We start from the raw sequence: 15,753 nt of genomic DNA, 5'->3' as shown, positions 1-15,753 counted from the left end.
CACCCTTTATGAGAGGAAATCCACTTGTTAGCAGAGACAATAGCTCACTGATTTTTCGCATCTTAGTTGTAGTCTGAATGCTACAGGTGTGGAATACCCATCACCACTGTAATCACCAAGGTTACAAAAGCTCATCAACTATTTCTAAGGCGTTTTCTGAACACCTGATAAAAATCATTTAATGGGTGCTCTTGCCGTTGTGTGCTTCCATACACAACACAAACAAAAGAGTATGTTATATAGAGTTTATACGGTTAGTGGGCAGCTGGTCTTATCTTTCAGTAAATGGTCATACCTGTGTGTATGTGAGAGAGAGAGAGAGAGAGAGAGAGAGAGAGAGAGAGAAAGAGAGACAGAGAGAGAGAATGCTCCTTACAAGAATACTGTAATCCCTCACCATATCGTGGTTTATTATTTGAGCTTATGGCGATTGCTCTGAGATGTTGTTTTGTATTTACAATAATATTAATATATACAAATTATAGAAATTAAAAAAATATACAGTACAGTACTGTTTCTACTTCATGGATTTTCACCTATCACAGGGGGTTCTGGAACATAACACCTGCGATAGTCAAGGGATCACTGTACTATGGCTATTGGGTTTATTGAGTCACCTGTAGTTAATGTGCATGCAGCATTACAATTGTCCTTTTAGGATCCTCAGTTGCAGTCTGTTGCTTGAAAAAGCCAGGGAAATACCAAGCATCATTTGATTAAATCAACACCACTACTTTACTTCATTGACCCTGCATGGATGTAAAGTAAAGAGGACCCTGGCAGAATTTGAAGTCAGAATGGAAAGGTCTAAAACTAAATACCAACACACTCCTTACCAACTGTCTTAAAAAAAACAAAAAAAAACAGATACATTGGATAATGTAGCTCTTGATAGATTATATATATATACATACATAATGTAGTATCTTTTATAACCATACTCAGTTTTTATTATCTCAAAACATATTTATCAGACCTTTCAGTGAGTATGAAATACATACAAATCATATTAGTCTGTGTTTATCCTTCTGAATAAAATCTTCTTCACTTACTAATCTGTTCCAAGACCAGCAAGAACTGAAACAACACATAAGGGAATTTCAGCCACAAACTGCAATAGGACAAAAAAAAGCCTGCTTAACATGTCTAGTGTCGCAAGCTCTACCATTTCTCAAAAACGAAACTATTAATATATTAGTAGCTACAACAAACATAACTCCAAAGAACAGCAGTTATTGAGTTAAAAGTAAAGATTACAGAGTCAATATTAAGTGATATAAAAAAAGATTAAAAACTATAACTTTTGTTATGATACCTAATGAGACATTTATGATATAATGTTAACATCATATATTCCAAAAACTAAAGAGGAAGATCATATTAAAAGTGCAGAAAATAAAATTTTGATTATTAGAAGTACACTGCATTTCTGAACTCATTCAAGGCAATGAAAAGGGTTGGTGTCAAGAAGGTCTTCAGTCATAAAACACTATCTTATTATCACCTATCCAATGTAGCCAACATGGAGGGTCCAGTTGCTTAAAATTGACCCTATTTATTGGACTAGCACTCTATTTTATCAACCCTGGAAGGAGGAAGGAAAGGTAAAGCTAAACACAGGCATTTGAACACAGAATGTAAAGTGGCATCACATAAAAAGCTAAAAGATAATACTGAACTCTGACATAGGTACAATGTCAAACAATGTTACATTGGGGGGTAGATGGTTGATTTAAATTAATCTCAGTATTTCACAAATATGTTTGATCAATTCTAGAAGGATAAAATGAAAAGTCGACCTTGACAGGATTTGAATTTAGATTGTATAAGGCCAAGGTAATTTGTATGACACCTTAAGGATTCTATCAATCCAATACTCATGTAGAAAAATGTAAAACTGAATTCTAACATAATCACAAGGACACTATTTTTACTGTTGTTTAGTCCCAAGAAAGATCTGTTTGAGGAAACCTCTGATCAAAAGTATTTCAACAATGACCACCCCATCTTTTTCTTATATACAGAGAACTACACTATCCGACATGTACTTTTCTAAGGTAATGGGGTATGAAGAAGGTTTGTTGACTGTTATTTCTAGCAAACTGAGCAACACCAATTGAGGCTCCTTCAAAGGCCCAAGTTAAATCTAGCCCAGTGACTTTATTTTATTGATCCCCCCACCACCACCACCAGAAATATAACAAGAAAGTTGACTACAGCTGCAATTGAACTCAGAACATACAGGGATGTCATATATTTATGTATATATTTGTGTAAGGTCATATTTATTTGGGGTAGACAGAGAGAGGGAGAAAGGGGGAAGAAAGAGAAAGAGAGAGCTAAAGTATAAAATGAAATATAATAGATCACTTAGCTATCTACGACTAATAGATGTAAATGCAACATGTTGCAAATGAATATGAAATTAATGGAATAGTCATATTAAACTAAATAAAGATAATAATTTATTTATATGTGTGTGTGTGTGAACACAAACACCCACACACACAAATATATTGGAGGAATCCATTATTCACACGAGACCAAGGATCTGCACTTGGAAAGTCTTCAGTCTTGTTGGCAGAGTACTGTCTGCTGTGACTATTAGAGACGCACATGTGAGTGACAATCCCAGCTGCAGTAACTACATTTGAAGGTGCTGTCTATCAGTCTTTTCCTCATGTGGCTTTTTCTTCAATTTTGCTCTCCTTTATCAGCAACCATAGGTGTCTCTTCTCATCTTTTTAAACCTTTGCCTAGTTCCAGTGCCCAGTGAAAACAATCATCAACAATGCCTTCCCATTTTTCAACATTCGAGTAACGAGACTTCAGGTCTCCCTCACAGATATCTTTGATATGAAGAAAGTTGTCTTTATGTTCTCTTGTCAAAAAACTAATCAACCATCCATATATACGTACACACACACACACACATATATGTACTCACACACACATACACACAACTGATCATACATATAGAGTAAATACATCAATAAGGAAAAAAACCAAAAAGATTCAGAATATTGAAATCAATAAGAGAGAAAAATATATATATATATCTTTCCCTGAAAGATCACTCACCAATTTTGCAGCTAATGATGATAAATTGTTTTACTTTTCCGAAATTGGAGAAAGCCTTTGATATTGTTGTTGAGTAGCTGTGTAGAACTTACCTTATAACATAGCATAAGCTCTAAAACTATCAGTAATTGTTTTAATTAGCCACGATCGATGGGCAGGGGTTTAGTAATAGAGTTTTAGACCTAACGCTAAGATGTTAGTAAAAGAACAAGAGAACAAATATATTACAAAAAAAAAAAAAAGACACAGACATCATAAATTGGAACAAGTGGCAGAGAATGCAAAGCCACGAAACAAAAGTAACAATCTACACCTCACTCTTTCAGAGTGTTTTCACGAATGTCCCTCAAAATCATGTAAAGGACATACGCAAAAAAAAAAAAAAAAAAAAAAAACGAAAAAAACAAAACTATAGGTAATTATTTTGATTACAAAAGAAGGAAAAAAAAATGGAAAAGGAACGAATAAAAAAAAAAATGAAAAAAAAGGACGAAATAACTACTGCTACAATCATATTGCATCAAGTAGCAGAATCTTAATGCATTATTCTGCAGATTAGCTTAAAATTAAAAAAAAAATACATATGTATAATTAATGATAGTGGTTAAAAAAAATATATATACATAAATTATGTGCTGAAAAGAAATTAGAAAGTTTAGTAATTGGCCTCACCTGATTCTGCAGGACAATGGATGGAAAAAGGAAAAACGAAGATTAGTATAATGAATAGGAAAAATATGGTGTTAATATTAGCGATCAATGGTACATTATATGCAAAGAGAAAGGCTGCGCACGCGCATTTATTAATTACCAATCAAGCCTTACATTCAGATTAATTGACTAAGATGAAAATACCAAGATATTTTCTAAATATTCTACTATTTCCATGTGTGCTGAACATTAATAAATTGGCAGGTATAAAAATATCTGTAATAGGATTCACAATCAGCTCAATATATATATATATACGTATATACACACATAAATATGTGTGTGAGTGTGTATATATAATTATATATATATACACATACACATAAATATATATAAATAAATAAATGTATATACATATGCATATATGCATGTGCACACATATACACTTAAATATGCAGATATACACACATATATATATATATATATATATATATATATATATATATACAAATACACGTGTATGTATGTATATATATGTGTATATCAATATATGTATATATATATATATATATGTTTAAGTGTGTGTATATATATATGTTTAGTATATGCATATATTGTATATAGGCATATATATATATATATATATATACACACAAGTGCACACGCATATATACATATATATTTATATATATGTATGCATATATATACATATGTATATATGAATATCATATATATATGACTATTATATATATATACATATATATATATATATATATACATGTGAGTTTGTGAATATCACATATATATGACATATATATATGTACATATATATATATGTACATATATACACATATATACATATATATATATATATATATATGAATATCATATATGATTATTTATATATATATATATATATATATATATATATATATATATATATATATGAATATTATATATATATATATGTATATATGAATATTATATATTTATGAATACTATATATATATATATATACAAATACATATATGAATACTATATATATATACAAATACATATATGAATACTATATATATATATATATATATATATATATATATCTATATATATATATATATATATATATATATATATGTATATATATAAATATTATATATATATATATATATATAAATATTATATATATATATATATATAAATATTATATATATATATATATAAATATTATATATATATATATATATATATATACATACATATATGAATACTATACATATATACATACACATATATTAATACTATATATATATGAATATTATATATATACATACACATATATTAATACTATATATATATATATATATATATATATATATACATACATGAAAACTATATATATGAATATTATATATATATATATATATATATATATATATATAGTTACCTATGTAGCAAGAGAATAATATCTTACCAGCATAGTTAGATAAATGAACTACACAATACATGGGGAAGGAACTACAAGTAAGCTAGAGAAAACTATTCTCCAAGATACTGCGCTTTTAATACTGTCAGGATCAGCTCTGACTATAAACTTGTTAACTAAGCAGGTCAATTTCTTCATAGCATGTTGTTAATAATATGTAAGTATTGCAGGAAAATATTTTTTACAGCAAATGCGCATAGACAGTGAAAACACATGATATAAATTTCTCAAGTGTAAACCAGAATATTTCTTTTCTCAGATTGAGAATAAAGTAAAATTTTTTGTTTTTCTTCGGTCTTGGAATGATCTAGAAGAAATCATAAAAGAATTAAATTTCAATCCCCAAAACATAGTCATCAATAGCGCATTAGTATAGCTAGTAATCCATTGTCGAAGTTGGAAGATGAGGAAGAGAGAAGAGAAGCTATTTATCCTACACTAAAAGGAGAGCAGTAAAGCAATGAAATGAAAGCGCTAGAAGAAAAGTATAAGGATGCAGTTTCTGGGTATGGTTGTAACAAGAATTTGAGGTAAAATGTTTTATGCACATCTTGACCGCCTCAAATTGTAGAATGCAGGAATTTAAGATCAGGAGAAAAAGATGTATAGCAGTCATATGCAGGAGCTTAGTGTGGATGTAACTAAGACAAACATATTGGAATATGTTAAATGTCACAGACTTGTTACAGACTGCACAGCTCTGATCAACAGGAAAGGGTGAAAAAAAAAAAAAAAAAAAACATGAACTATAATGAAAAGACATAGGTTCTTCATAACTAGCTAGATGTGTATGTGATGTTACACAAGCAGTTAGATTAAGAATTATTCTTGAACTTAATAGTCACAAACTTTTGTGAAAAGCCAATTTAATCTCTTGAAATCACAAATCTTTGAATTCAGCACACATGTTTGTGAGGTTATAATTATTTAGTATAATTCAATATCGTTGTTATTATTATTATTATTACTATTATGCAGTAGGAAAAGACAGTAAAGCAGCCATTTTACTGTTGTCACCGATTAATCTAGATCTATTAGTTAACAATTTAATATCTGTAAGCTACTATATATATATAGTTACAATTAGATTCTCATAGCAGAGATTACCAATTGAGTTAAGTTACATAACAACTGATAAATCAGAAAAAGGATACAAGCTAAATTTACAAACTATGAGATAGCGGAACATATTTTAGTCTACATTATTAGCTGTTTACTTGGTAAACAATCAGTTTTAGTTATGAAGTTAGATCATTAGTTGAATTCAAGGCATTTACAATCCTTTTTCTGATAATTAATGTATACTGTCCGAATATATGTATAAAGGCACATAACATATGCATGCATATGTATATGACCAAGTATACATAAATACATATATAGACTCATGTACATACAATCACACTGTTTGCTTAAATTTAAGTATTAAATAAAAAATGCATAAGAGCTTATGAAATGAGGATTTCCTTTCAGCTCCAACCACCTGAATTATGCTAGAATTTCATAAAAGGTTTATAAATATAACAATTTTTCAATGTATCTCAGTAAAACTATATGCATGACAAGAAAAAAAGCATTTTGGTGGAAAATGGCTACACTTTATGAAATAAAAGTTGTGAAAAACTTCCTCAGGAACTATGCACAACTGTTTCACAAGTAAAAAAATCCCATAGCATCTTAAAATACAGTTTATTTAGAAGAATGATAGAAAATACATTTAATCATTACTTTTATTAATAGTTATTTTTTTCAGAATTTTAAATTAATTTCCTCATATTTTTATAAATATGTTTATTTGTATATATTTTTTTCATCCAAATTTTAGGCCAAAAAATGACTTTGTAAATAATATTTTAGATAATTTCTAATATATTGAAATTCCTTTTAATTAAAATAATATTGTTTGATATAAGAAGGGAAAGGAAAATAAAAATTAAAAAACTGAAGAATCTTTAGACAAGGCTTTTGTTTTTACAATGCCATCACTATTTAGAGGATATCAATAAAACTAATACAACTTAATGTCCAGACTACTCAAAAAAAAAAAAAAGAAAGAAAGAAAGAGGAAAATATTGGAGGGAAGACTTTTACCAACCACCTTCCACTCCGGTCTTAACGAAAATAAAGTATATCTTAGATGTACGTTTGTAAAATAAACCTATTGCAAAATTTTGAATAATATCCATTATCAAAAGAAAATCAGAACCAAATGAAATTAAATAATTATAAACTTCGATACTACAAACGATAAAAAAATATTTAACTCTAACAGAAAAACACATACACATACATATATGAATGCGCGTGTATGAATATAAGTATATACATACACTTTCATAAGTATGCAGGTATATATGAATTAAAGAATATGTGTGTGTATGTGTGTGTGAGTGGATATACTTATAGTGCGTGCACACACATACACACATATAAAAGAACTTAGGACTTTTTCAGTTTTAACTAAAATTAGCAGCGACCTTCAGAATTAATGCAATTTTTAACATTTTTTTTCCATGTAATAAAAAAATATTCTTTTCATTTACAGGAGGTAAAAATAAAAAACTAAAACCAAACACCCTTCCCCAAATACATATATACATACATGAATACACATACATATATATATATATATATATATATATATATATATATATATATATATATATATTTATAAATATATATATATATATTTATATATATATCCATACACATACATACATGTATGTATGTAAACATTTTTGCAGATAATGCTGAAATAAAGTGTGCATAGCTCCGTTGGAAAGAAGGGAGGAAAACAGTAGGAAGATCACTCGGAAAAAAACACGGCAATGGACAAAGACTGGACTGGTAAACCCAGGATGGATTACGTGCAATATCAGGATGTATGGTCTTCAGTCCATCCATCGCTGCAGAAAGAAACTGATTTGTAACGATCGCGCAGTGCAACGCGTCGGCAGCAGCAGCAGCAGCAGCAGCAGGCAGCAGATCAAAGCAAAGGGCAAGCATGCTGGCATCTTCGCAGTAGTATAGCGGCAGCGCAAAAATTTACATGTACGTACGCTAGACAAAATTGATACAAGTAAATAACTGATGCAAAAAACAAAGGCCAGTTCAAGACTGTCAGAAGATATTTGAAAGTCACAATCTACAGGACTTCAGGCTACTAAAAATATTTTAAAAAATATGCAGCAACATGCACCATATAGGAGCACTGTATAAAGACATGGAGGTTTATATGATGGTAATATTATTAATAATGATAATAATAATAAATATTATAAATGCCATACTTTTCAGAACTACTTACGATCAAATATAACAGGTTTATTCACTGGAACTGAAACACACACAAGAGATTTCAGCAATACGAAATGATGCAAGTGTTTGAACATCCCGCACATAAACAACAAATCCATAGGCAGAAATCAATAATTAAAAAAAAAAAGATATATATGTGTGTGTGTATATATATATATTTATTATATATCATATATGTAACCTATTACATATATACATATATCAATAATATATATATATAACATATATATATAATATATTATATATATTAAATATATATATCCTATATACGCATATATATATAACATATATATATTTATATATAACATATATATATAATAATAATAATAATAATAATAATAATAATAATAATAATAATTACAGCAGGCAAAAAAAAAAAGAAATCCAATGCATCGTTATAGGTGTATTGAGCCAAGAATGATAAGGTGGTATAAAACAGATCCAGTTAGTGCCAAAGTTTAGCTAGACATGCTCTCTACCCAAGTTTATGCTATTATTATTATTATTCTATTCAGTTTGCGCTCTATTCAGTTGATAATAAGAGAAGCAACAATAAATGTGGATGTATTCAGTGTTTTTATGAGTTTTGTTGATTCCCCCACCACCATCACCACAATCAAATAGCTTGTTGAAAAACCTGAAACACTAATTTGACAGATGAATCTGAGGATAAGAAATGTAAAAAATTGAAGTTTAAAAAAAAATATTAGAAATAAAACAAAAAATAAACAGGAAAAAAAAACCAAAGAAGCTGCGTTTCTTTACATGACAGGATTTTTTTTAAATGTCTTCCATTTTTTTTTTTTAATTATAAAAACGTACTTAGATAATTCAGTAACTATGTTTATGCTTGTGATGCAGGTTAATTAAACAATGCCTAAATTAATGTTAAATTTTGTTATATTCATTATACTAAAATGAATACGAAATGATGTAGCAATCAATAAGAATAATGAAGATGAAGGTGAGAGCAATGATGATGATAATGAAAAATAACGATAAATGCAGTTAAGATGTATATAGTAATAATTATGCTGTTCTTCATTCTCAGAGTTTAAAGAGAATCAAAGACTTTAGGTACATTCCATAAGAGCAAGGTAGAAGTCATTGAGGAAGTTGTGGCAATGTGAAGCACAAAGTAGTCACTTCTTCAATAGGTGTAATAAGAAATTAAACCACTGCACATATACACAATGGGCATATTTCATTTTCTATTGACCAGATCCATTCACAAGCCTTTGGTCATCTTGACTGAATCTAAATCGTGTGGTTGGGAAGCAAACATCTTAACCACACAGCTATGCCTTATGTATCACCATTGATTTAGCATCCAATCTTCCATATCATCTAACATCCGTTTTCCATGCTGGCATGGGTTGGACTATTTTGTTTCGTGTGTTTACACGTATGCATATGCACGTACACATATGCACGTATAATTAAAGTCAAGGAAAAAAAATTATGCTGGCAACAAACTGCAGAGACCTTTCATCATCAAACATATGAAATAACTGAAAAGGGAACAAGGAAAACATTCCAGAATGAGAAGGAATAGAAGGCAAACAGAAATACAAATTGTATAAACAACAAAAGAAAGTAAATCTCCTTTCCTACATCACATGCCCACAATGCAATGTGATGTATATTGCCCAAACTGGATGAAAATTAATACACTGGCTTAGGGTACATAAGCAGCAAATCAAAGATTCAATTCTTTGAAATGTTCCATGTACTGAACAACTAGATATTTGTGCAAATGGGAAATTGAAAATATTTCCTATTTTCAAAGGAAGAAAATGATCAACCATAAAAGGCAAGAGAAGAATACCATATAAGAATTCTAAGTCCAAAACTAGACCAGAAATCATCAACACCACTATAAAAATAACTTCCTCTCTATAAATTACCCCATAATACATGTGTTTGAAAAGCTGTAAAAGGAAAAAGCACTCAAACACAATAAGAAAACTTCCTTCTAAAAGGTTTGTGTCCTTCAGTTTTTTAAAGATCTTTTAATATAATTAACAATCTTTAATTTGAGAAAATCTTCCTTCAAATACTGTGATTGAATCAAGAATTCTTTATAAAAACACTAGTTAAATGAATATATATATATATATATATATTATATAAGTGTGTATGTGAACACATATTCTTTTACTGGTTTCAGTCATTTGACAGCAGCCATATAAAATCATTATTACTGTTCTGCTATTCCACACTGTTAGCCATCTCCTACTCTCACTCCAGCACTTGCGTTGTTGGGGGTTGCCCACCTCCCCTTCCCTCACCCACTTGGTATTTAACTTCCCCATACACTTTTGCAGCCCCGCCTCCAGGCCACATACTTGTCTCCTAGCAACACTAATTTCAATCTACCACTCTGAGACATCATCACCAGTATTTCTACTCCTTTCCAGCTTCTTCCGACCACTACCATACACTCTTCTACTATGTCAATAGTCATGGAGCTAGGGCCTTTACAATAAGAAACCAGTTCCACTTGGCCACTTTTTCTCATACTTTTACCCATCATCCCCTAGCACCTACAAACCTTGGAGTTCATAGTCTTGCATGGTAACCTCACCAGTGCTGGTGGAATGGAAAAAAGTAGCTAGTACCCACTGTAAAGAGGTTGACATTAAGATGAACATCCAGCCATAGAAATCATGACAAAGCAAACACTGGAACATGAGGCAGTCCTTTGGATCTGTCCAACCATCCAACCTTCACCATCATGGAACATGGACATTAAATGATGATGATGATGTAATATTTTGTATCTTTTATTTGTTTCGTCTTTGGACAGTGGCCATCCTGAGGCACAGCCTTGCAAAATTTAGGCCAACAAGCTGACTCCAGTACTCATTTTCCTAAAAGCCTGGTACTCCTTGTCATTCTTTTTTTTTGCTGAACTACTAAGTTACAAGGACATAAAACAAACCATCATTGATCATCAAGTAATGTAGGAGTGGGAAACAGAAAGCTACACACATCACATAATACATACATGATGGGTTACCACAAAATTTCCATTAACCAGATTCACTCACAGAGTATTAGTCAGCCCAGAGCTATAGTAGAAAACACTTGTTCAAGGTACCATACTTTGGGATTGAACATGAACCACATGAACTTATTAACCACACTGTCATGACTGTACCTATATATATATAAATATATATATATATATATATATATATATATATATATATATATATACACACACACATAAACTTGAGATTAGCCCAGAAACGTGGAGAAATTGTTTTATAGTAAAAGATGTAAAAACACCATATACACCCAGTCCTTACTGCTGTTAGATTCCCAGACATATGTTTCTAGCATTTTAGCCTTCTTCAATAGGAAATACCAGAGAGATAATCCTGAGTAGATTCAAAGCTGAAAAAACAGTCAACATCAGTGACTGAGTTGCACTAGTGGACTGCTTGCTCATAATAAATATAACAGCATCAGCACCAAGCAGTGATTAGGAATAAATGAACATTAATTTAGTTTGATATATATATATCTCAAAAAACAAAAACAGCAAACCTCCATCTCCCATATAGAAGTTTAAATAGAGTGATCCAACAATATATGTAATATTAGATATTATCAGATAATAAAGGAAAATCTCAGGAGAACTAGGATTAAATAATGAAATACTAAACAGAAACATTCTAAGACATACCATGACTGAATGGATAAAATAGTGGACTATTCTTTATTTATAGATGCTACAAGTAGACCATTTTGTTCTTCATCACTTCAACTGACATAGGCCAGTTGTCAAGAATATTTATCAGATCAGAAATAAGCTGAAGTCAAGTCTTGGAAAAAATTTATCACTCGTCCACTGAATGCTATGAAACCAGAGCCAAGTTTGTTCTTACCAGCATAAAAGATATTTTGCATTTGCAATTACTTTGGAGGAAGTAGAGTATTCGTCTTAACCTTAAAATGGACAACCTTCAAGCAACATCTACTGGTTTAATTTAGTTTTATAATTACATGTCAAAAGCAACATAGTGAGAAAATTTCTATCCTTAATGGGTAGATATTTCTAAAAGTAGTATGACAAATAAAGAAAAAAAAAGGAAAGATAATCTATATATGCATACAAAGCATTGCTAACATTAGCAAATGTTTAGCTATGGACTAAACACAGAAGTCTTAAAAAGCTTTGAAGTAATAGCAGGTCTTGTGTTGTGTACAAGTATAGCTTTATTAGATTTCATCTAGTAATTGATGTGATGTTGTAAAGAACATGACATTAAAGTTCAAAATTCCCCATTGCAAGACTAAATCAGAAATGGGATTGTGTTCTTTTTGGAAACAGAATGGCTTCTATCTCATGAACATATACTTTTATTTTCCATAATTCTAAAAAGTAGAAATCCAAATTGATATCAACTGTCAACTTTGAAAATATCTTTGAAAATCCCCTAAGAATCAGCTAGTATAATGATCGGGCAGCTAACCATGCCAGTCATACACAGTAAATATAATTAATGTGTTACCTCAAACAATACATATGGTATTATTCATCACACTATAATGATTATAAAAGGTTTAGTAATTATGCTTTTTTTCATATTCTAATCCACATGCATAAAAATTTAACTGATCCTATATGTTAGAACCCTATGCAGCACTTTTTACATATACACAGTCAACAACAATTACACTGGGTAAAAGCTGTACATACACACATACAAACACACACACACATATAAGCACTTACATTTATGCATGTGCACACACATTGACACATCATAGTATAATCTGTTGAAAGGTGTACAGCAAATTGTAAAATTTGATGTATATTAATCCATATTTTGTAGAATATTGGATTGAAAAATCTGGTACAACACAATGATGAAAGCTGAAATATTGCACTAAATTCCATGAATTCGTTCCCTGTGGTTAAGAAAGATAGATTCAATACTCTAATATTAGTATTGTGTATTTATAATAATCCATTTGGTATTGAAATACATATTGTATTGGAATCTGAAGAAATATAAGCAAAATAAGGTAAAAAAGAAAAAATAAATTAAATTAAATTTTAACAAAGTTTCAACAAAAAAAAAAAATCTTCCTTTTTTTGTAAAGTAAGAAACACATACACACACACATGTATACACACATATATATGCACATACAAATGTTGGACACACAAGTAGTTGTAGTTATAATAATAATGCAGGTTTCAGAGACACATTGTTTATGGCACTAAATGGAGCTGTTGACCAAAGTTATCTGACTAATCTTGACCAATTTACTTTGTAGAACCGCACTTTGTAGTCAAGCTGAAACAATTTCTGAAGATTTTTTTTTTCCTCTTAACTAACAATAATTTAGAAGTAATACTGATGATATCAATTATGAAATTATGTCTAAATTGGTTTACGAAAATCTCAAAAACTAATGTTTTGAAAATAAAATTGTATTCTAAGATTTTTTATCAACAAATTGTGTTAGTAATACACCTGGCATTTTGATTTGGAGATTTATTTTAAATATTAATAATAATAATAATAATGATAAAACTTTAGCAATTTTTGATCAAAGCTTTTGGTTAATTGAAAAGAAGAAAAGGAAAAGAATGCAACCTGGTTTCATTTTCACATGCAATAGTGTATACATACACATACATATATATAATATATATAGATGCATATATATATATATATATATGTGTGTGTGTGTATTAAAAGATCATACTTTTTGTTAGCTCTTCTTTTCTTTTCCTCTTTTTCCTTAGGAGGTTAATTTATTTGAAAATTGTTTCAGCAAAACTCCCCACCCTTTTTTTTTTTATCCCCAATTTATATTAGAAAGTAAAAGAAAAATGCAACAAATGCAACCTTTTTTTTTTTTTTTTTTTTCTTAAAAAGGTAATAATAACGAGCAAATGCATCTAAGTGTCCGCAAGTAACAACTCGGACATTTGGACTTGTCGTCCACACGATATCCAATGACATTCACATCCCAAGAACCAGAATTACACTAGACATATACATACATGTATAGAAGTTTGGTGCAAGCAGGCACAAGACAACACACCCATTTAGCTCAACTACTAAAGATTACCAAACGTGTTCAGGGAGATAGGATCTCCAGCCCAAAATTTCCAAAGACATTTAGCCCAAATTACATGCAATGCTACAATATGTAAGGAACATGTCAGATGAAACATGCCAATGAAGACAGGCCATGATGATGGAATTTATATTGTTGTGGTGCTGTTAGTTGAAGCTAATATATTCTTAGAGTTTCATTATGTAAAGTATTTTAGAGTAGTGAAGGTAGAGGCCTATTACATCTCAGGTGGGATTCGGAAGTTTCTGATACAAAGCTAACTCTGTGGAAGTATAGGCTAAACTGTGTTGATTGCTAAAAATTGAAACTGTACAGAAATCAAATGAATGATGCATTATAAGGTCATCTTGTGGTAATATTCAGCATCTGAATACTAACCTGAATTTATCTTCTAAGTGGGGAAATACATATTCCTGTATTTACTCAATGTGTACTGAAATAGGTATGTTGTAGTTGATGCGTGTATAAAATACTGTTTCTTCTTAGAGAGAAAGAGAGTTTGGACTGCACTCATCTGCAGACAGAGGAAATAATTCATTTTGCCAAGGGGAAGAATCCTTAATTCTTTCGTTAGTGAAATAATGATATGGTAAGAATATTTTGGGAGAATTTGTAAATCTTCGTTGTCTTTGTGTTGTAACATGCATGTCGATAATTTTTTTTTTTTTTTTTTTTTTTTTTTTAAAAAAGACATCAAAAATTAGCAAACGAAGTGGAGTGGGTGATAAAGATTCCATTACCTCCTGGATTTGTCATTACTTGAATTTCTTCTGAAAGAGGACCTTCACCAGCACTAGAAAAAGCTAAAATGGTTATAGTATATGTGCTGTTTGTTTTCAAGTTAAGAAGAGTTTCCACTTTATTCTGGCCATTGTTGTGGGTTTTATGGTCCCAAAGAATAATAGGGAGATCTGGATTCAAAGTATAGAATATTTTATATCCCTGCAAAAAAATAAATAAATAAAAATAAATACATTATGTTTAAGGAAAGCATTTTCCATGTGTTTTTCTTAGGACTTTTAAAAACAGTGCAACTCTAACAAAAAGCATTTTCCTTCCAGCAATTTAAAAAAAAAAAATTATTAAAATGTTAAATATTAAAGAACATTACA

General features: G+C 30.0%; 1 protein-coding gene across 42 annotated transcripts in view; it reads right to left on the bottom strand.

The window, feature by feature from the left end:
* The window catches only part of LOC106871599 (tyrosine-protein phosphatase Lar), a 591,306-nt gene that overhangs the window by 60,999 nt on the left and 514,554 nt on the right, over window positions 1–15,753 (bottom strand). For 21 of the 42 annotated variants that reach the window (XM_089358886.1, XM_089358869.1, XM_089358858.1 and 18 more), the window contains 2 exons: window positions 15,382–15,583; window positions 8,523–8,552 (listed from right to left, as the gene is read on the bottom strand). In XM_089358886.1, the coding sequence (XP_089215012.1) occupies window positions 8,523–8,552; window positions 15,382–15,583 (232 nt within the window). The remainder of the gene's footprint in view (window positions 1–8,522; window positions 8,553–15,381; window positions 15,584–15,753) is intronic. The other 21 variants (XM_089358891.1, XM_089358875.1, XM_089358876.1 and 18 more) reach the window with 1 other exon arrangement.

The sequence above is a fragment of the Octopus bimaculoides genome, chromosome 10 (genome assembly GCF_046866305.1).
Source record: "Octopus bimaculoides isolate indiv1 chromosome 10, ASM4686630v1, whole genome shotgun sequence".
In the NCBI taxonomy this organism is placed as follows: Eukaryota; Metazoa; Mollusca; class Cephalopoda; order Octopoda; family Octopodidae; genus Octopus; species Octopus bimaculoides.
This window is presented reverse-complemented; position numbering and strand designations above follow the sequence as displayed.